Source organism: Macrobrachium nipponense, chromosome 16 (assembly GCF_015104395.2).
Source record: "Macrobrachium nipponense isolate FS-2020 chromosome 16, ASM1510439v2, whole genome shotgun sequence".
Taxonomy (NCBI): Eukaryota; Metazoa; Arthropoda; class Malacostraca; order Decapoda; family Palaemonidae; genus Macrobrachium; species Macrobrachium nipponense.
The window spans coordinates 30,134,630-30,156,793 of record NC_087209.1 but is presented as its reverse complement, the minus strand read 5'-3'; the positions used below and the strand labels follow the sequence as shown (position 1 = coordinate 30,156,793).

General features: G+C 42.6%; 1 protein-coding gene across 10 annotated transcripts in view; it reads right to left on the bottom strand.

The window, feature by feature from the left end:
* Positions 1 to 22,164, bottom strand: part of LOC135195639 (pyruvate kinase-like) — a 146,308-nt gene that overhangs the window by 80,850 nt on the left and 43,294 nt on the right. For all 10 annotated transcript variants that reach the window (XR_010310202.1, XR_010310201.1, XM_064222004.1 and 7 more), the window contains exons 2-5: positions 17,010 to 17,136; positions 16,544 to 16,767; positions 15,147 to 15,333; positions 6,952 to 7,161 (exon numbers count right to left, since the gene is read on the bottom strand). Coding sequence is in view for 8 of the 10 variants with exons in the window: in XM_064222004.1 (XP_064078074.1) it covers positions 6,952 to 7,161; positions 15,147 to 15,333; positions 16,544 to 16,767; positions 17,010 to 17,136 (748 nt within the window). In the remaining 2 variants the exon portion in view is untranslated. The remainder of the gene's footprint in view (positions 1 to 6,951; positions 7,162 to 15,146; positions 15,334 to 16,543; positions 16,768 to 17,009; positions 17,137 to 22,164) is intronic.

The window sequence follows — 22,164 nt, the reverse complement described above, 5'->3', positions numbered from 1 at the left end:
CCTTTTCCTTGGTCTATTCCCCACATAGCTGCTCAGATTGTTAATGCTTCAATTTCCACCTCTTGCCAAGGTACAATTCCTTTGGCTAACCCTTCTAAAAAGTGACTTGGTGGTCAGCTTAAAATTATTTTCTTATTATTATATAAAACTTAATAGACAAAATTAAACTGCTAACTTTGCACTGCAATATTTTACCAACTGGGATGTTATTTTGTATGGATGAGTATTTAAAGAAATCTTAATAGCTATCTCAACACACATTTATTGAAGTAGCCCTCATTATGATTGGGGTATTTCTAAATTACAGGAACAAGAAATGATTTCCACAGTAAGGCTTTAATTCAATTCAATTTCAGATGTGACTGAAAATCTAAAACAGAAACCACAGTACTGGCTGACTTTGGTGGAAACTGTCCTGATTTTCCCAGGAAAACCTATCAAACCAGGATGGGATATAAGTTTATATTTTTCGTTTTCACTACAAGATAGATTAATACTTAAACATTTGTACCTTATTTAATTTAATAATTGGCTAAAAAGCTAAGTGGTCAGGCAATTTCAGCCATTCAGCATTTAAACGAGTGAAAGATGGAATTAAGAGTGGTTGGACAGCAAGATGGATGAAAGAAGTAGGAAAGGAGGTAAAGTAAAAGGCTGAAAAGTGGGTGCAGCCTCAGCTAAGAGCTGAAGGAATACTGCAAACAACCTTTTTAGTGCCTACAGTGAACCATATGAAGTTTGATGATGGCACTATTCCCCTTCAGAGAAAATGTGATGATGCTCAAAGGATTTACTCTTATAGGTACAAAATTAAACACGGTCAAGTTAAGTTCAACAGCTGGGTGTGAAAAGCCAAAGGAAATGAATGAAAAGTAAAAGGTACAATGTACCACCTATTGATTGATGCACCCAGTGGAAAATATTATTATGCACATTACAATGTACTAATGTAATTCGTATACAGTACAAGAAAAACAGCAATTACAAACTCCCATAGTATAACTAATAAAATGTTATTTTCATAATTAAAATAAGTTTCATACTACATATATACATACTAAGTACTACATAGCTAACTTTTCCCACTCATGTGACAGCTAAAAATTTGAAATGCGCATGGTAGCGCTATCATTTCATGCAGGTGACTATGCTGCCCTCCTCATTACTGTGCAACAAGTAAGAAAAAGACATAATGAGAATGTCAAATAATAGATGGACAAAATGAATAACAGGATGGGTCCCTAGAGATTGCAACTGAAGCAGGGGAAGGAAGAGAAGACGATGGATTGAGGAGCTAAGAAAATTTGCTGGTATAGACTGGCATAGAAAGACCATAAACAGATGGGAGTGGAAAGACATATCTGAGGCCTTGTCCTGCAGTGGACTAGCAAAGGCTGCTGTTGCTGATGATGATGATGATGTTCCAAAAATGATCAGGTATGAAGATTCAGGTATGAAGATAAATTTGAAACATGAACTCTGTTAGCAATAGTAAAATACTTGTTTCCTTACCTGGGAAGAGAGCTATAGCAGGTGATTACTGCCTCTGGTTGGTGCTCATCTTGACCTGTAGGGACTTAGTGGAGTGGCTACAAGTAGTCTTCACTTTAAAGAGGGAGCTTTGAAGTAAAGAATACTCCAAATACCCACAAAGCATACAGTAAGTTGCCCTTGCTCTGGGCACAGTGCCAAAAACCAAACATACCAGACAACACTGTCACCTACACTGCAAGTTAATTACTTAAAGGTAGGCCAGTACGTCTTCCTGGATCTATGAGTGCGCCTCAGAAAATATGATAACACATTTTTTTATAAAGGCCACGAGGGATTTTTAACAGAGCACCAGGGAAAGCTACCTGGACCTCTGATTCTCTTAGTTCTATCTGCGTAATACCCAAGGACCCTGACGGGACAAAACCCCCCTTCCTTCTCTTCCAGACTGAGGATGTCTATAAGGTTTTTAATGATAAATAAGCATGGCCAAGGGTTGAATGGTGTCTCGTTTTTGGCCAGGAAACCTAGCGTAAAGGTAGATACTGCATCTCCTTATGCTAAACCAATTTGCTTGTCTATAGCTTGTAGCTCACTCGTTTGGCTAAGGCTACGAAAAAGTTTTCTTCGTTAAGTTTTTAAAAGATGTGGAACGGAGAGGCTCAAATGCTGGGCACATTAACCACTTTATGACTATGTCCAAGTTCCAAGACACAGAATCAGCTCTTGCTTGCTAACAAGTTTCGAAAGACTTCATAAGATCACTAATATCTTGGTTACAAGCCAAATCTTGGCCTCTATGCTTTTAAACAGATCCCGGCATTGCTCTATAGCCTTTGATGATGGATGAACAGAACCCCTTGGTGGTCCTCAGGAATAGGAGGAAGTCAGCTACTTGGGCTATAGAGGTTTTAAGCGAGATGTTATGCCTGCTAGACCATCTACGTAAGACAATCCACTTGGATTGGTATAGTACTTGGCAAGATGACTGAAGTCTACACCTTGCAATAGCTTCCGCAGCTTGCCTTGAAAATAGAAATGCTCTGATGAACCTCCAGACAGTTTGAAGTCTGTCAGAGCTAGATCAGATAGTCCTTGATGGAATTTCCACAGGTGGGGTAGTTTGAGTAGACATTCCTGAGGGAGTCCTCTTGAAAAATCCACTAGAAGTTTCAGAAGGTCCGGAAACCATTCCTTGCATAGCCAAAATGGAGCTACGTATCAGGGTCATCTTCACATTGGGATGGAATTGAAATTTGTTGACCTCCCTCATCATTTGAATGGAGGGAAGATGTAATGATTCAGGTTCAACCAATCTATGAGCATTGACCAAAATGAGGGAAGACTGGTTCATTGATGTGGCAAACAGGTCTACAGTTGGCCTGCCCCACAACTTCCATAGACTGTTGCAGACTGGGATTCAGGATCCACTCTGTCAAAGGATTTGCCCACAACGACTTACCTTGTCTACTAGGACATTCATTTACGCTCGAATGAAGCAGGTGCCTAACACCACCCGATTCTTGTTCGCCCAAACTTAAGAAGTTCCTTCATGGCTTCGCAGAGAGGGGAGTAGGTTCTGCTTTGCTTTCTTATGTAGGATAGGGCTGTGGTGTTGTCCAAATCTTGTCTGTGACCTCCTGAACAAAGGACATCAGGCCCACTTGAATGTCAGTCAGTTCTTTTGCATTTATATGCAAACTTCATTGCTCTGGAGACCACATCCCAGAAGCTTCCAGGCTTCCCAGCCTAGGTCTAGGCATTTGCAAAGGAGTTTAGGTCGGGGCTCACAAGGCCCAGTGACTTTCCCTCAGATGTCCACCATTGCAGGTCTGATTTTATTTTCCTCGATATGGGGAACATCAGTGTCCAATTGTTTCTTCCTGTCCCAAATTGCCTTTAGGAAGAACCGCAGGTCTCACATGCAGTCTCCCTAGCTTCACAAACTGCTCAGTGGATGCGGGTTACCAAAAGGCTCATCCAAAGACTTGCTGAATAAGACAAGAGCAAAAAGAGGTCGTGTAGAGTTTGCAGGCAGGATTCTAATCTCTTGGGAGACGGAAAAGCCCGAAAACTAAGAGTTCATCCTCAGCCTAAAAAGAGAATCTTCCAAGTTGGGATCAGTTGAGATTACTGTAAGTTTATTAATAGTCCTAGTTCCTGGGTGATGAGAAGTTTTCTCTGAAGATCCTTCACGCACTGTTCCTGTGATGGTGAACAGAAAAGCCAGTCATCCAGGTATAAGCAAATGTTGATGCCTAGAAGGTGCAACCACCTCGCAAGAGGGACTAGCAACCACATAAATACTTGCATAGCTGTGGAGAGGCTGAAACACATGGCTTGAAACTAAGATAAATCTGAGGTATTACCTGGAGTCCAGATCGACAGGAACATGGAAATAAAGTGTCCTGCATGTCCAGGGTGATCATCCAAACATTGAATGGAAAGCACAGACTTTTCGATTTTGAACTTCATCTTCTGGACGAAATTCAGAGCACTGACGTCAAGGATAGTCTCCAACCCCTTGATGACTTAGGGACCATGAAAAGGTGGTTGTAAAAACTTTTCATTGTGCAGTCTTCCACCTCCTCTATGGCTCTGCAAGAGGGAAAACACTTCTGCTGACAGAGCTCCAATTCTTCAGTTTCTTGAGTCGGCTGTTAAATGTGATCGGCGTGGATACAAAGGGGGGGCACTCCTTGAATGGGATCAAGTAGCCCACCGATCTTGACTGTCCACTACTTCGCGCCTTTGACACTCCACTTTTCCAAAAAGAGGAGTAGCCTGGCTCCCACAGGTGTGCAAAGGACAGATGCATCCCTTTCTAGATGGCTGCCTGGCATGAAACACACACTCAAACAAAGTTTGGAACAAAAAATTTGTCTACCTCCACAAAAAGGCTACTGTTGCAGCAGAGACAAATTTCATCATGATGGATGATAGCTCTTTGGGGCTCTTGGATGGCTGAGCCAGTAGGTCTTGAGTAGATTTCTTACGCAAGTCCGTAGCTATTTCCCTAACCGCTGACTGAGGAACAAGGTACGGCTTATCAAACGAAGAATATAGTATATATTATGCTGACTTCTGCACTGATGTCACTCCCTTAGTGGTGAAAGTGCACCACAATTCCCTTTTCTTGAACACTTCCAGGAAAAAAAAAGAAGCCTTTAGAAAGAACACCCAGCTAGTCAGCAGAAAAGTCTGTTACCAAACTATCACAATCAATTGATCTTGGCAAAAGAACCAATCATCCAGTCACGGAAACTGAAGACTCGAAGACTTTAAATATACCCTTCACCAGGTGGTCAAATTCCGTGGAAGAAAATAATTTTAGCAGACATGAATGTTGAGCAGTGCACAGTGTCAATAGGCACAAGAAGTCCCCCTGGGATGAAGTGGCCCCTCCCAGGGACAGGGCTTCTCAAATAGAATACGGCACAGCTTCTAGCTGTGCTTCTCAGCGGAAGTAGGGTGAAAGCAGTCTTCCTTTGCGCCCTTTTAATTGCAAGCCAATTTCGACCTCCTGCACAGCTTTCTTCTAAGAGAAAGACAAGACCATCCTGGGAAGCCTATAGCTGGAGTCCACTTGGTTCCCCATTTGGAAGGTAGAGGTTGGCGAAACTGGCGCGGCTGGCTAAAAATGTGACGGAAAAGTCGCCAAAAAATATCTTAACAGAGAGGCGTACGCCAAAGGAGTTGGTTCTCGAACTAATTCACCCTCCTCCAAAGAAGAGGTAGGTGACATAGATAAAACATTGGAGGGCTTAATGCCAACAGGAGCCTTGAGAAACCCTAACACATCTGCCACAGATGAACTAGATCTGGATGGGCCCTCAGTTAGCACCAAACTCTTGGCAAATGGTGCCCAGCATGCACAGTCAGTCAGCAGGAGCTCAAGAGTCAGGGAGCTTGGAGACTGTGACTGTGTATGCTGCTCAGGAGAATACACTGGGCACTCGTGTGGGTACCGCGACAATGAGGAGGAGGGCTTCTTGTTTGATGGGCACACTGCCGCCAAATACTGGCACTCTGGTGAAAAGTAATCCGGGCTGCACCAGGTACTACAACCTGGTTGAGGACCGAGGGATCTCTCGTCTATTTCGTTGGAACATGGGGACAGCTCATTGCCACAAAGTCTTTTCAGGGGACGTGACACACAGCGAAGACACTTAGAATACCTCATGTCGGGGTTCACAGAGTCCAAAGACAATTGACGAACACTAACGGACACTCCCTTCCAATGGCAGTCTGAGGGTCTTTCAATACGCAAATCACTAACGACATGATTTACTGAGAGAGCGACTGCTCGTGGGGAAACCCCCTCGACCTCCTTTGTACCTCTGGTATGTCTTCTCCCAGCGTATAAGCTGTCAGGGGAATATGAAAGTGACCTTTGTCTGGAAGTCATGAGACGGACAGCCAACCCCTCCACTAGTGCTGGCACCTCAGTATTCAGTATTCACTCTGTCTATCAGGACTTTCAGGGACACCCCTAATTTGGTCACAGTATTAACTACAAGGTCAAATCTACCTTCAAACTTACACTAAAGGCTGGCAATGGTACTGGAAGCATGGGAGCTAGGCACAGGAGTAGATGGTGCAATACCAACAGTATTAGGACTGGGAATGGGTGACAAGGCTAGAGGAGGGGAAGAAGGAATGGTGTAATCATCACATTGATGTTAGGAGCTGGTTCTATCCTACGAGTTCTAATCTTGGCTCTAGAAGCCGCCTACCTTATCTTACCTCTATCTCGCTTTTCTCAATTAGACTTTTAAACCTTCCACTGCTTAACATCTAAATCCTTATATTCGTCACGCCCGGTCCTTTGAACATACTTGTCCTCTACAGTTAGAGCAAATAGTATGAGGGTCATAAAATGGCTCAGTCAAGTGGGTCTTACAACCCTCCCTACAATATTTAATCCTAGAGGAACTTGAATCCAACCTCGTTAATCCCAAATCAAAAGAAGAAGTCTAGGCTAAGCTCTTGTCTACTAAAGAACTCATCATCACCAAATCCTGAAATTTTATCCGCGAAAAAGCGATGAGTGATTCAAACCAAAGCTGCTGCAGAACTTCAATGTTACACCAAAAGCAGGCAGGAAAGAAGTGAGCTTTCTCTGTTGCTTTGTTTTTGTTCCCTGATAGAGGGCAGGGTAGTCACCAGCACAAAATGTTAGCACTACTGCGCACTTTTTTATTTTTAGCAGATGTGCGAGTGGGAAAGGTTAGCTATGTAGTTACTTATCAAGTTACTTATATGAAACTTGTGGTAGAAATAACAGTTCCTCAAAATTTAACCTGAAGTCTATCTAAAGCTCATAAAACTGTCTCAATACAATAATCACTTAAATCTGGAAATGAATTCAAAAACTTCCCCACTAAATTTCAGAACTTTTAACAGGAAGCATACTTGTAGGACAATTATTTTTGCAGCCTTGTTTCTTTCTGTACTCACCAAGAACATCTCTGATTTCTCTAACTCCAGCAGCATCACGAATGAATGATGCAAATACCATGTCAACACGCATCTTCACTCCAAGTAAAAGATCTCCACGATCTTTCTCTGAAACTGCAGGAAGATCTACTGGAACACCGGGGAGGTTAACACCCTTCTTGCTACCCAACATACCACCATTTTCAACATCACAAACAATGTAATCACCACCTGAAAGATAAATATCACAATTTAATTCATTACTACTGTACTACCATTACAAAACACACAATTTATAACCACAGCCTGCGTTAATTCACTATGTTAACTCACTCATCCTTACATGTTAAAGGAAAGAGACTTTACCATAAAAGAATTCTTGAAGATGAAACTGTGAAACTAAACAAGACAACAGCCTTTATGCCATAAAATTTAAAATGTGTCCCATGAAATGCTCAACACACAGAACAAAAGATTACTTAAAAATCATATTTTGTTTAAGTTTAATGCCCTGAAAATAGGAATTAAAGAAGAGAAATGATTGGCAGAATTACAGCAAAGTCCTTTGCATTTTATACAGTGTTGGAAACAATGACAAAAAAGATGGAATGCTCCAAGAAAAGGCCCCTCTCCATACTGTACATGAGACAATGAATAAAGTGGCTTTGAATAACTGCTTCACGCCCTTACTAACTTATGCTGGCCCCATCTTTGGATGGGTATTTGGAGTCTCAGGAAATAACCACCTTCCCCTACAGGATAGGATTGCCAGACCATCAGTTGGTCAAATGCATTTTGACCAGGTTTTCATTTCATCTGAGGCACTTGCTAGGTCAAGCCAATAACATCCTGAATGACACTTCTAGTGTCCATAATATCATGTGCTTAAAATGCCAGCCCATTTAAGGAATTCAGGAACATAGGAAGAGACACCTGAATTAGCATGATCTGTTTAACAATTCACATATGTAATTGTAAGAATGTGAAGCTTGGCACATTATAAGTAAAAGAAAGTGACATAACCAAGCAACTAAACACATTGCATACAGTATTACTTACTATATCTTTTGACCAAATTTGCAAATAAAAAATTATCACGACTGTTTCACTTTTTCCGAAGATTTCTCAACTAAGTACAGCGGCTTCATTTAATATCGTGGCATCTAATACATTAACCAAGTACTATAACTTTAAACTGAATAGAACAATCAAGTAAACAAACACGACATACTATACTACTTCAATTCTAGGCTTATTTTTCCCAGGTGCAACAGCTCTTACTAGCTCAATGGTAATCTGATGAAGCTTGTCCATTAGCAGTTGGCAAATCTTGATAAATCTCCTTACAGATCATACACTGGATACGAGGATTGCTGCATAACGAGTAGCAGACAATCCAATTGGTATCTTCAAGACACTAAATGTAAAAATAAAGAGCTACAGAAAAGCAGCATCCACTAGCTAAGGAAATTGTGGATACTCTTCTGCTGCTGTTTATGTTAAGCATTGCACCTGCCATGTGCATTTTTTGGTGTGGTAAAACAAAAATACAAAAGGCCTCCAGACATTCTAATGGCTACTTCGCCTCTGACAAAATAAGACCACTTTCATAAGAAAGTGAATGTCATGATTGAGAGCACCACAAATGGTTTTTTTGCAGGAAAAAACTGTACATTACCATTAAAATACAAAAGCCTATGAACAAGATGAGGGGTCAGTAGCCAAAGACCCATACTCTGATAATTCATGCAAAAAGTGTTTGACTACTAAGCTGGGGCAGTCTTTAACACTTAGTGAGAGTATATAACAATTTTAAAAATGATATTGTTATGATACAATAAAGTTTGTTCATACTTACCTGGCAGATATATATATAGCTGTATTTTCTGAAGTCCGACAGAATTTTAAAAACTTCCGACACACGCAGTGGTCGGCCAGGTGGTTAGTACCCATTCCCGCCGCTGGGAGGCGGGTATCAGGAACCATTCCCATTTTCTATTCATAATTTTTATTTCCACTGTCCCCTGAGGGAGGTGGGTGGGTACTGATTATATATATCTGCCAGGTAAGTATGAACAAACTTTATTGTATCATAATATCATTTTGTTCATGAAACTTACCTGTCAGATATATATATAGCTGAATCCCACCTTTGGAGGTGGGAAGGGACAGAATAGAAGGATTTTAGGAAACAAATGCATGCAGATGATTTACATCTTGGTTCCACCTGTTAGCATAGCTGGCTTCGTGGTCACTGCCACGTAAGTCTGCTTGTGCTACTAGAGTTGCCAGCGAGGTAGAGACCTATATAGCTGGTGCACTCCAGATGATCTGTCAACAGGGGCGAGACCACAACGTGACTAGACCATATTGACCATACCATGAGGGCTAAGAAGTAAAATAAATATATATATATATATATATATCACCACCTGACCAACCTAGCCAAAGTTAAGGTGTTTTAACTAAGGCTTAAGAGTTAAGAAGTCGCCGTTGTCGGCGACTCATCAACTAAATTAAGAGCTCTTCCTAACCATTTTCTACAGGATAGGATGAGTGGTACTTCTTGCCCCCAAGATTGTGTCTGCAGACACGTATGGCCCTAGCGAGCAGCAGATCTCATATGCCATCTTCACATCTCGCAGGGAGTGTGAAGTGAACACAGAGTTGCTTCGCTAAAACATGGTACTCAGGATGTTACTGAGTGCCATGCTCTGTTGAAATGCTTCCGAGGCCGCGCCCTCACCTCGTGAGCATTTAGATAAAAAGATTTCAAATCTTTGTGCAAACACAATGAAGGAACATTTTTGAAAGAACTCCTTAACACTAACGCCAGGGTGTTCTTCGATATGGGCAAGTCTGGTCTTTTTCGGAACACTGCAGATTGCCCGAATGACTTCGACTTTCTTGAGTTTTATGTAGATAAAACTTGAGAGACCCGACAGGGCACAGGACTCTCTCTGGCTCCTGCCCACTAACTTGTGCCATCCTTGCTTCCAAGCTCCTGGCCCAAGGACAAAACGGGTTTCCATTCTTAGGCCACAACGGAAGGCTTAGAGAGCACACCGCCTTGTCTTCTCTAAAGCCAAAACTTGTGACGATGGCTTAAAATTTCACTAACCCTCTTTGTCGTATCTAGGGTGGTTAGAAAAAGGCCTTCCTGATCACATGCAAAAAGTTAACAGGTAGGAGAGGTTCGAATGCTTTAACATCAAGAACTTCAGACTACGTCTAAGTTCCATATTGAAAGCTTCGATCTGGACATGCACAGTCAGTCCGTCTGTACTAAAGTCAGGTGACCGACCAGTTGACCAGTCAGACGAATCAAGGACAGCAAGGCTGTACCCTGAAGACCATAAGGCACTATTCTTCGCTGAAGGATGATTGTCTGGACTGCCTGGGCGATTCAATCTAAGCAAACCTTGGGGGTGTATCAACGCAACCCAACGTCGTCAGCGAATCAACTCCTGACTCGAGCTTCTGGTGCCAGGAGAAAGGAGCGAGGAGCAAAAAGGCGATTCAGTCCCGAAGGAAGAATGCCTGACAGTCCAACCTGGTCTCATGTTACACGATCATCGGGGGTGTATAAATGCAACTGACTTCGTCAACAAGAAACTCAGGGCTACTATATGTCGCCTGATCTCGCACGAGTGTCTGACTCCGAGAAAACAGGTGAGACAAAAAGTAGATGGTGAGCGAGTTTCGAGATTCCACAGAACTCAAAGATCGTGAAGGTCTTTGTTGTTTGACAGACGCAAATCTCTGAGCCCAAAGGCCGTCAACAACATATTTGCATATTCTTTAATAGTTGTGACTGCCAGCTTATCCCATTCTTCAGACGGAAAAGGAAGACGGTAATCTTATTCCTGTCAACCTCTCGATAGTCTGAACGTAGTCAGACTCAGAGCGGAGAGGTTATAGGTACCTTTCAAGTTAGAGTAGACCGAATCTCTCGGAAAAGGTCCTTGGAAAGTGAACTAGGAAGTATGTGACCTCTGTGAATCCAGGATTCTGAAGGCCAACATGGGGCGATCAGCGTCATTGTCGCTCCCTGTGACGTCATAAATCCTCTTATTACATTTCCTAAGCGATTGAAAAAAAGAGACTAAACATCCATCCCCGTTCAATATCATAGGATGGCGTTTAATGGTACCGATCCCGGATCGAGAATAAGGGAGCAGAGAAGAAGCCGCCTCTTCGTCCTCAACATATCGAAGAGAAGAATGAAAGGGCGTCCCTAAAGTCTACACAACTCTCAACTTACTTCTAAAGAAAGATTCCACTCGGAAGTGAATAGTTGCTGCCGTCGATCGAGGACGATTCGTACGGACTTTTGCAATCCTGTAACGAACCTGTAGAGGATCGTTACATTTTAACGTCCTGTTGTTATAATAGGCTCTTTCTCGTAAACTCGAACAAGGACCGAGAGAAGATACTTCTTAAGATATGAGAGAGCTGTGGAATATCAGAGTTGATCTGGACCACTGGTTCCCAAAAACTCGTTTCGAGGACTGGAGGGACTACCGAATCGCTTTTACTTCTTTCAGATTAAGATCCAGGACATCTGAAACCCTATCCAGATGTCCGGCACCTTCTTTCTATCACCTCAGGTGATAGACGCACTGAGAGATGTTCAGAATCATTGCTAGATCTTAATAATATTTCAGTTTCCCGGTAGGAAAAAACTGTGGTCTGAATTGCAGTCTATTCGGGGAAACAAACTTCTTCAGGAAGGAAATGGTCCCCAGCAAGCTCATCCATTCCCTCCCCGAGTATGCTTACTTCCCTAAATAAGGCTGCGCTTTGCCTAAGCAGGAGAGCAAATAAAAGTGCAATGTTGCGGTAGACTCGTAGTTCCATACCGTGCGGTAACGAGCACCGAAAGGATTAAGAGATAACTCTGTTGAACATAGTAAGGCAAAACGAATGCAACGTTTATTCATTCACGTAAGAAATCCCCTCAATCTTAGGCTAAAGTCCGTGATTGTAGGACAGAGATACAGTTAGTCAGTCAATCCCGCAGGAGAGACGTAACCGTCAGCACAGAGGAATACGGTTAGTCAGTCAATACCGCAGGAGAGAGAGACTAACCTACCGCGCATGACACTCACGATCTGTTACTGAATACTGGCTCGGTTGGAAAGGACTCTGGAGGACAGACAGCGTGACAGCAGCAGCAAGCAGCTTACGAACGTCGTCTCTTAACTTTATGTCTGGGTTGCCAGCTACCCTATTCTACGAAGAAATAGGTCCGTTATTTTTTGAGCAGAAAGACTCTCAAGCTGGTATATTTAAGCGAAACAGAAAACGCTAAATATATAGATGCGTTTGTGTCGTCAGAACACTACCATACAATGGTAAAAGATAAATCGGAAACTCCTGTTAGGCTGCAGGAAGTAACGATTAAATGTCCTTAAAATAGACAATAGATTTCTCGGTTGCCATCCGAAGAGGTAACTACAGCAAGCGTATATGACTTGAACCAACCAGAAGTAAAATAACGCAAGGCAAAAAATGAAATTATATCACAATAAAGTTTGTTCCTACCTTACCTGGCAGACATATATATAGCTGAATTCGGAAATACAGCTACATACATATCTGACAGGCAAGCTTCATGAACAAAACTTAAGAGAGTCGAAGCAGTCAGCTCAAGCTTCTTATGTTATTGGACATAAGTTCATTGACGTAGTCTACAAGTCTATTTCTTGTACGAGTCTGCGAATGACGAATGAGAGCTCTTCCGAATCTTGTCAATAAGAGCTTATTCGCTTACGCAATATCAAGTTAATGAGATGTTTGTCATGAGAACTAACCCATTTACGGGACAAAGAGATATTTTGTCAAAGAGGGGATACCCACTTACTTGACAAAACGAAAGTATATTGTCAATGGGGGAAAGTCACTGAATTGACAAAACGTAATCCAGGGAGTCGAGCATTTAATTTTTTCCGATTCCCGTCTCAAACGAGGAAGGGGCAAGAATCCTGTTTAAGAGACTGGGCTTACGGCAAGTAGGACGACGATGTTCAATTCGGCAGCGTAGTCCCGACTAGAAACTAACAAAATCTATCATCTGAAAAACCCTTTCAGATGGGCTAAAAAGCTTGGAAAATTATCCTGGGAAGAGGAAGAAACTCTCCAACCAGCTTCCTCTCCCGTATCACAACTAATGCCTGCTAAAGCTTAAAATTATTGGTAGTATGGCAAAGGAAGTCCTGTCTTGCGCTTTCTGAAGAGCGTCCTTTTGATGAGTGCCTTTGCAAGAATCCTACTGAACGTTGCGAGAGTCCTGACGTGCAGGACATAGAGCCTACATAACCCGTAACTGCCTTATCGCAAAGTCTTGACTGCGGTAGTGGCAACTTAAATTTATTGGCAGAATGGCAAAGGTTGCGGTAGAGCAAACGAGATCTTCCTTAACTCCATCCACCTATGCGAAAAGCAATATTAATTGACAGAGACCTCTTGAATTCACGAAACCCGATGTCTTGCTGGGTTTCGAAGAAGAAGTTGTCTGTTCACTTTAAGCTTCCTCCGAAGCACTGCCTACTTCACATTCTTTGCAGGTGAGGTAGAAGGTATCACCGAAGGTAGAGGTAAAAATTCTTTAGGCCCAAATCTGAAACAAGAGCTTGAAGAGTTCAACAGAAACGTTCAGCCAGGCGTACACAACCCTGGCGTGCGCTGGTGCACGCTCAGGCGTCCACTGGTGCGCGCTCGGCGTCCACTGGAGCGCGCTCGGCGTCCACTGGAGCGCGCTCGGCGTCCACTGGCGCGCACGGAGCGCGCTTGGCGTGCACCCGCGCGCCTGGAGTCCATCCGAGCGTCCCAGGCGTCCGCTCTCAAAAGCTTCCTGCTACTATGACTTCTTTTACGTATTTCTCGGTGGAAAGACGGACACGAGTTCAGGCGACGTTCGCCTTCTTACTTCTCACTGAAACGCATAACGAGAGAGAGAGAGAGGACGTGAAGCGTCCTCTTCTATAAAGCTTCTATTTAGAGGGCGCGAGTCCTTCCGAAAGCTCCAACCCCTGCACGGAGAGGACGCTTCGGAGGACGAGAAGCAAACTTTCAGGATTCGTGCACGCGCACGCACTTTGGCAGTCTGGGGATTTTCATCAGAAACTGCCGAAGGCACGCCAGATCGGTGGGGTTCCTTGTAACCCTCCTTAGGCTTTCGACATGCTCCCTCCCCGGGTCCTGGGAGTCAAGCAGAGGTCCCGGCCTAGAGGCGAAACGAGGCCGATCTGACGCACCCTCCACTACACAAGGGGTATCACTTCACTTCTGCACTTCACTTTTACTCTCTAAAGCAAGCACTTTCGATTCTAAGTTACGAATCGAAAGAGTATAAGAGAAAGGGCAATTCCTCTACAGACACTGCTTAGGGCAAGAAGGCAATACTGCAGGGTTAGGAGTAACAATTACAGAAGTAGCACTTCACAGCAATGAAGAGGAGCGAGCACCTCTCGTAGACATATTCATAGCCCGTAGGCCATACTACAGGGTTAGGCAAAATAAAGTCTACAGGAAGGTTAGCAGGTTCACTACCCTGACTTTTGTTACTGATTAATTGCGTACATACGAATCATACGTCTTCCTTACGGAATTAGACATGTTTACTGATTAATTGCGTACATACGAATCATACGTCTTCCTTACGGAATAGACAAAGTCTCACACTCCTTACATGACAAATCTCAACAAAGAAGGAAGACCCATACCCCTCGTACATACCAAGTGCGGATCTACCGAAGCTTTCGGTAGCCACACCCTATCTTTGCAGACAACCCCGTCTGAAACTAGCCTAACTAGATTCAGATATTTTAAGCAAAAATGAATCAAATTCAAATCAATTTAAGATAGCGTATGCCTAGCCACAAATCCAAGTAAATAAATCAAAAGACAATTAGGATACTTAGCGGCAATGAAGTTTCCAAAATCCTAAGACGGAGGTACTGAAAACAGGTGTTTTCAGCACCGGCGACAGAAAAATTATGAATAGAAAATGGGAATGGTTCCTGATACCCGCCTCCCAGCGGCGGGAATGGGTACTAACCACCTGGCCGACCACTGCGTGTGTCGGAAGTTTTTAAAATTCTGTCGGACTTCAGAAAATACAGCTATATATATATCTGACAGGTAAGTTTCATGAACAAATCTCTTTTTAAAGAAAGTACTCTTTAAAAAATTATCTGTAGCAGTGTACCTACCAATATCCTTTGCAATAAGAGAAATCAGGCCATCATCAACAAAAATCCTGTTACCAGGTTTCACAACTTTGGTAATGTTCACATAATCAAGATAAAGAAGCTTCTCTGTGCACTTCTCGTAGAATTCTTTGTCGGTAGTAAGTTTAATTTCATCTCCTTTCTTTAATTCTACCTCAGCTGAAGCTCCCTAAAATGAAAAAAGAAACATTAAAAATCCCTCCATTTTGATTGTTTTAATAAACATACCAGAGCAAACTCTGAAAAATAATTACTTCCCTGGCTTGGCAAGATATTGTTATCCAAAACAAAAAATGATCTTGCAAGAAGCAAAATCAAGATGAACTATACTACTAACTAAACTTAACGTAATAAATAGTAATTCCAGACTATTCACACCCCTTAAGTCTTATGTGGATGAATTTACAAACTAAACATTATTTTTTTTTGCATAAAGGCATTATGTACTCTCAAACATGACTCAATTGGTTAAGGGCATTGTGCAGAACAGCACAACATTAGCTGAATTAGCAGAAGGTCAGCAACATATTGCCTGCAATGCTTATCATTTTTTGTTATAATTACCTTGGTTTGGACAGTCAGGATGTACCAAAAGTCTTTCTTTTCCATTTTCTTAATCTTTTTTTGTTAACTTCTTGAGATTTTGATGGAATTGCCATTATTATGCTCAATGAACCCTGACAAGACTTCAGATTGTAATACTGTATAGGCCATGACATTTGAGCAGGTATTTTTGCACATACTTGCACTTGACATATCTTATTTTGATTCTAGTCCAGTTGAAAGATCTTAATTTTTAATATAATAATTTCAACAAAAATTAGTACATAACTTCCTTTTGGCTATATTTACATCCTTTAAACAGCTATGCATATACATTATTACTAACAAGAGTGAATTATGAAGTGCAACTATAAGCTAGTCAAATCAGTCTTGGCACCGAGAGATTTCAACCTTTTAAAAAATTAACAGCACACTACAATTTGCGTATTAAAGAGATTGCACAACTGCAACAAGATGCAGCATCTGCACTTACAAAAATCTTAATGCAAACTGCATTCTGAAGAAGGGGAGAGTAAGTTCTCAATGGTTAACAGAAATGCCAAAGTTACAAGATCTAAAGATCATCAAACATTATAGGTAAATACAGTACTATTCAAACTGATATCTACTGGAAACAATAGTTATGGAATTAACATCCTTGAACATAGATGGTGGCCTTTTTTTAGCAGATACAGGGTCTTAATTATCAATAACCATTACTATTCTAATAATTTATGTAATCACTCCAAAGTTGGACTGTTTGTCATTAACCAAGTGAGTACATATGCCCAAGTAAAAATTAAATGCTTGTACTCTATGTACATGCAAGAACTTACACCCTCTAACAGTCCAGTACGAATTTCAGGTCCCTTAGTGTCAAGTGCAATTGCTACAGGGTAGGAATGGCCAATTTTATTGGAGTAGATCTCGGCAGCTTTACGAACGTTCATCATGGTCTCTGAATGATATTCATGAGTACCATGAGAGAAGTTCATTCGTGCAATGTTCATGCCTGCTTCCATCATCTGTACCAACATTTCAACTGATCGAGATACTGGTCCTGTATTAAATTAAAAACAATATTGTCAACTCGTAATAAAATATAAAAAAAAGTATAGTATTAACAAAACTGATCATAATAATTCACAGCAAGATCCAATGCTACTTTTCATTCAATCCTCATCTCTTGATAGTGTACAAAATTTTCAGAGAAGTTGCAGTAAAAATTACAATATTAGCTAAACAGTTTTTAAGTTCAGCACAATAGACCAAATATAATAATTCCTAGTCAGTAATACCTACCAATGGTACAAATAATTCCCGAGAGTCGCTTGGTAAAGGGCTTAGAATCTATATCCAAGGCAGCCATATGCTCAACTTGTGTGAAGGCATTGGCTGCCCCAAGCTGCATGGGTGCTACGTTCGACATCTGGGGGATAAAGGAAAATATAAGTATCTAAACATATAAATAGTAAAAGCTTAAATAAACAATATGGTACCAACACTACTATGATAACCAAGCAATTTACAATATTCAAGACAAATTTCAATTCCTCACATTAATAGTGACAAAAAATCTAGAATTACTGGGGTAGAACAAAAAATGTTGGCTTGTGTGAATTAATAATATAATCGATTTTTTCTTATTGTTATTTTGTTAGTTGTTATTTAGGTTGATTAGGTTAGCCAATTTTTAAAATGACATTGTTATGATACAATAAAGTTTCATACATACTTACCTGGCAGTATATACATAGCTATCGACTCCGTCGTTCCCGACAGAATTTCAAATTTCGCGGCACTCGCTACAGGTAGGTCAGGTGATCTACCGCCCTGCTCTGGGTGGCAGGACTAGGAACTATTCCCGTTTTCTAATCAGATTCTCTCTTCCACCTGTCTCCTGCGGGGAGGCTGGGTGGGTCTTCAATTGTATATATCTGCCAGGTAAGTATGTATGAAACTTTATTGTATCATAACAATGTCATTTTCATACATTCAACTTACCTGTCAGATATATACATAGCTGATTGACACCCTTTGGTGGAGGGCAAGAGACAGCTAACCAACTGACTAGACAGGTAAACAACATATGTTGTAGGTATTAATAAACCTTAGTTCCTACCTTTTTAGATGGAAGACTTCGTGGCTACTGCCCAGGAGTCTGCTTCATCTCAAGAGCCTTAGCGAGATAGTGATCTGTGGCCAAGAGTTCTTGTGGATCTGTCGATGGGGTCTCTTCCACTTACTCGACAGAATCCTAACTGGCGTTTGTCAATGGGAGCACATCCGCTTATATGACAACACGCACTAATTTAAGGAGCACACAACCAATCCCGATCACCCGATCCTAACCCGTGTTAGTTCTAAGATTGCCTAGAGTTATCCCCAAACTCTTTGCAAACAACCACAAACTCGAAACTCATACATACAAAAATAACAAAATTTTTGTACCCCTCTAATAGTCAGATGTCACTCGATTTTCAAATGAAGAGAAGTGAAGGCCGCCTGTGCGACTACTGACACTCCCATACACCGAAAACCCCGAGAACACATCCGACAAGAGGGTTACGTACATAATTTAAGGATTGGTGCTTTCTCCTTTACCCAGAACCGTCTGTGCTGACACAAACGGACCTAACGAAAAACATTTATCATACGTAACGTAACGCACGTCTTTTAAATAATGGGATGCAAACACAGAGTTGCATCTCCAATAAGTTGTGTCCAAAATGTTCTTTAGTGACATATTTCTTTGGAACGCCACCGAGGTTGCGATTGCTCTAACTTCGTGGGCTCCCACTCTTAAAAGATTAAAAGAATCATCTGGACACTTCTTATGAGCTTCTGTGATACACTTTCTAACAAAGAAGGCTAATGCGTTCTTGGACATTGCTCTCTTGGGGTCTTTCACTGAGCACCAAAGACCTTTCTGCGAACCCCCCAACTGCTTCTTCCTGTCCAGATAAAATTTTAGAGCTCTAACTGGGCAAAGGGATCTTTCTGCCTCTCTGCCCACCAAACTAGAAAGTCCTTTCACTTCGAAGCTCCTGGGCCAGGGATTCGAAGGGTTTTCATTTTTGGCCAGAAAAAGGGACTGAAATGAACAAATTGCGGAGTCTCCTTTGAAGCCAACTCTTGATTCAAGGGCGTGCAACTCACTGATTCTTTTTGCCGTTGCAAGAGACATCAGAAACAAACACTTTCTAGTGATATTACGAAACGAAGCAGTGTGAAGTGGTTCGAATTCATCTGATGAAAGAAATTTAAGAACCACATCTAAGTTCCAGCTTGGAACCTTAGGTTCAAGTGATTTAGATGTTTCGAATGAACGAATGAGGTCGTGCAAATCCTTATCATTCGTTAGATCTAATCCTCTGTTTCTAAAGACTGCTGAAAGCATACTCCTGTACCCCTTAATAGTTGGTACCGAGAGATGCGACTTTTGTCTAAGAAACAGAAGGAAATCTGCAATTTCGGTCACAGAGGTACTGGAAGAGGACAGCTTCTTCGACCTACACCAGTTTCTGAAAACTTCCCACTTCGATTGGTACACTCGCCTAGTAGATGATCTGCGGGCTCTAGCAATTGCGTTTGCTGCCTGGCGAGAAAACCCTCTCGCTCTGACAAGTCTTTCGATAGTCGAAAGGCAGTCAGAGCAAGAGCGGGTAGATTTTGATGGTACCTCTCGAAGTGGGGTTGTTTGAGCAGATCTATTCTGTTTGGAAGAGATCTGGGGAAGTCCCTGTCCACTTAATTCCATCACCTCTGTGAACCAAATTTGAGCTGGCCAATACGGAGCGATCAGAGTCATCTTGGTTCCTTCGGATGCCACGAATTTTCTGACTACTTCCCCCAGTATCTTGAACGGGGGGAAAAGCGTAAACGTCTATTCCTGACCAGTCCAGGAGAAAGGCGTCTGTTGCATAAGCCCGGGGATCCTCCACCAGGGCACAAAATGTATCTATCCTTTTGGAGAGGAATGTGGCGAAAAGATCTATTTGAGGCTTCCCCCAAAGGAGCCAAAGGCTCTGACAGACTTCTGAGTGGAGTGTCCATTCTGTGGGAAGGACCTGGAATCTCCTGCTCAATCTGTCCCGCTCTCCACATTCCTCTCCCTTGAACAAACCTTGTTAGAAGAAAAATTACCTTCCTTGGTTCGCCCAAAATCAGTAGATCCCTTGCCAGCTCGTACAGAGCAAAAGAGTGCGTCCCTCCTTGCTTCTTGACATAAGCCAGAGCTGTCGTATTGTCTGAATTTATCTGCACTTTGCCTCTGACTAAGTGTTCGAAGCTCTTTAGCGCCAGGTGAATTGCTAAGAGCTCTTTGCAATTTATGTGCCATGACACCTGTTCTGCCGACCAGGTGCCTGACACTTCTCTGGATCCCAATGTTGCACCCCAGCCCGCCTCCGAGGCGTCTGAAAACAATGTCAGGCTTGGGTTCCGTACTTGCAGGGACACTCCTTTGTTTTCCCTTAATGGAACCAACCACCACTTCAAATGATGTTTTATTTCTTCCGATATTGGAAACGTGTCCGAGAGCTGACCTGTCTTCCAACTCCAACTTCTTCTTAGGAAGAACTGAAGCGGTCGAAGATGTAATCTTCCTAGGAGAAAGAACTGTTCGAGCGAGGAAAGGGTTCCCAGAAGGCTCAGCCATTCCCTCGCTGAAGTGCGCTCTTTCCCTAGAAAGTTCGATACTGTGGCACAGCCTTTCTTTAATCTCTCTTGAGATGGAAAAACTCGAAAACCCCGAGAATCCATCTGAATCCCCAGATAAACCACGTTCTGGCTGGGGATCATCTGAGACTTCTCGAGGTTCACGATCAATCCCAAAGACTTTGTCAATTCCAGTGTTATTAACAGGTCCTCCAAACACTGCTTTTGAGACCTGGCTCTGATGAGCCAGTCGTCCAGGTACAGGGAGACATTTATCCCTTTCAAATGTAAGTGCCTTGCTACATTTTTCATCACGTCTGTGAAGACTTGAGGAGCCGTGGACAGGCCGAAACACAGGGCCCTGAACTGATAATTTCTTCCTTCGAACATAAATCGAAGGTACTTCCTCGACGAATGGTGGATCGGGATGTGGAAATATGCGTCCTGAAGGTCTAGGGACACCATCCAATCCCCTTGTCGTAGTGCTGCAAGGACTGAGGCAGACGTTTCCATGCTGAACTTCTGTTGTTCGACGAATTTGTTCAGCGCACTTACGTCCAGTACCGGTCTCCATCCCCCCGAGGCTTTTGTTACAAGAAACAAGCGATTGTAAAACCCCGGGGAGTTGCAATCCAGCACAAGTTCTATTGCTCTTTTGTCCCACATCTGTTCCACCATTTGACGAAGAGTATCCCTCAGAATAGGGTCCCTGTATCTGGCGGACAATTCCCTCGGAGATGTTGTCAAGGGAGGAATGTCCTTGAATGGGATGCGATACCCCTTCTTGATAATCGACATCGTCCAAGTGTTGGCTCCTATGTCTTCCCAGGCTTTCGCAAAATAATGTAGCCTGGCTCCTACGGGTGTCTGGAGGACAGAATTCTCACTTCCCTTTCTTAAAGGGACGGAAGGAAGACCTGCCCCTCTTATCGGTTGACTTCCTTCTGGCGATCGGTCTAGTTGGAAGACCTCCTCGAAAGGGCTGTTTCTGAGCTGGGCGAGCCACTTTCTTTTCCTCACTAGCCACAGGCCTATTCTTCCTTGAGGATTGTCTAAGGAGATCCTGGGTGGCCTTTTCCGTCAGAGAATGCGCGATGTCCTTCACCAACTGCGAGGGAAAAAGGTGTTCAGAGAGAGGCGCAAACAATAAGGCGGCTCTCTGCGAAGGAGAGACGGCCTTCGTGAGGAAAGCACTGTGCACCGCCCTTTTCTTTAAAACTCCTGCACCATATAGGGAGCATACCTCAGCCGATCCATCCTGAACAGCCTTATCAATGCAGGCGAGGATGCAAATTAAGGTTTCTGGGTCGAGTTGTTCCTTTTCCTGAGATTTCTTGGCCAGAACCCCAAGGGACCAATCTAAGAAGTTAAAAACTTCTAAAGTGTGAAAAAGTCCCTTGATGAGGTGGTCCGTTTCCGAAAGCCCCCATGTTACCTTCGCTGCATTCAAGGCGTGCCTTCTCGACGAATCCACCAACTCGAGAAGTCTGATTCAGCTGAAACGGACAGAGATAATCCCATATCCTCTCCCGTTTCGTACCAAATTCCTCTCCTCCCTGTAAGTTTAGCGGGAGGCATACAAAAGACCGTCCTTCCTAACTCCTTCTTCTTCTTGAACCAGGAGTCAAGAGATTGTAGAGCTCTCCTCATAGAAATAGCAGGCTTCATTTTAAGGAAAGAGGAAGACTTGAGTGTTTTCGTGCTCGAAAACTGAGAGCGTGGAGAAGGGGGAGCAGCTGGCGTCAAAGAGTCTCCATATTCCTCCAACAGAAGGGACGAAAGAACTTTATAATTAGAA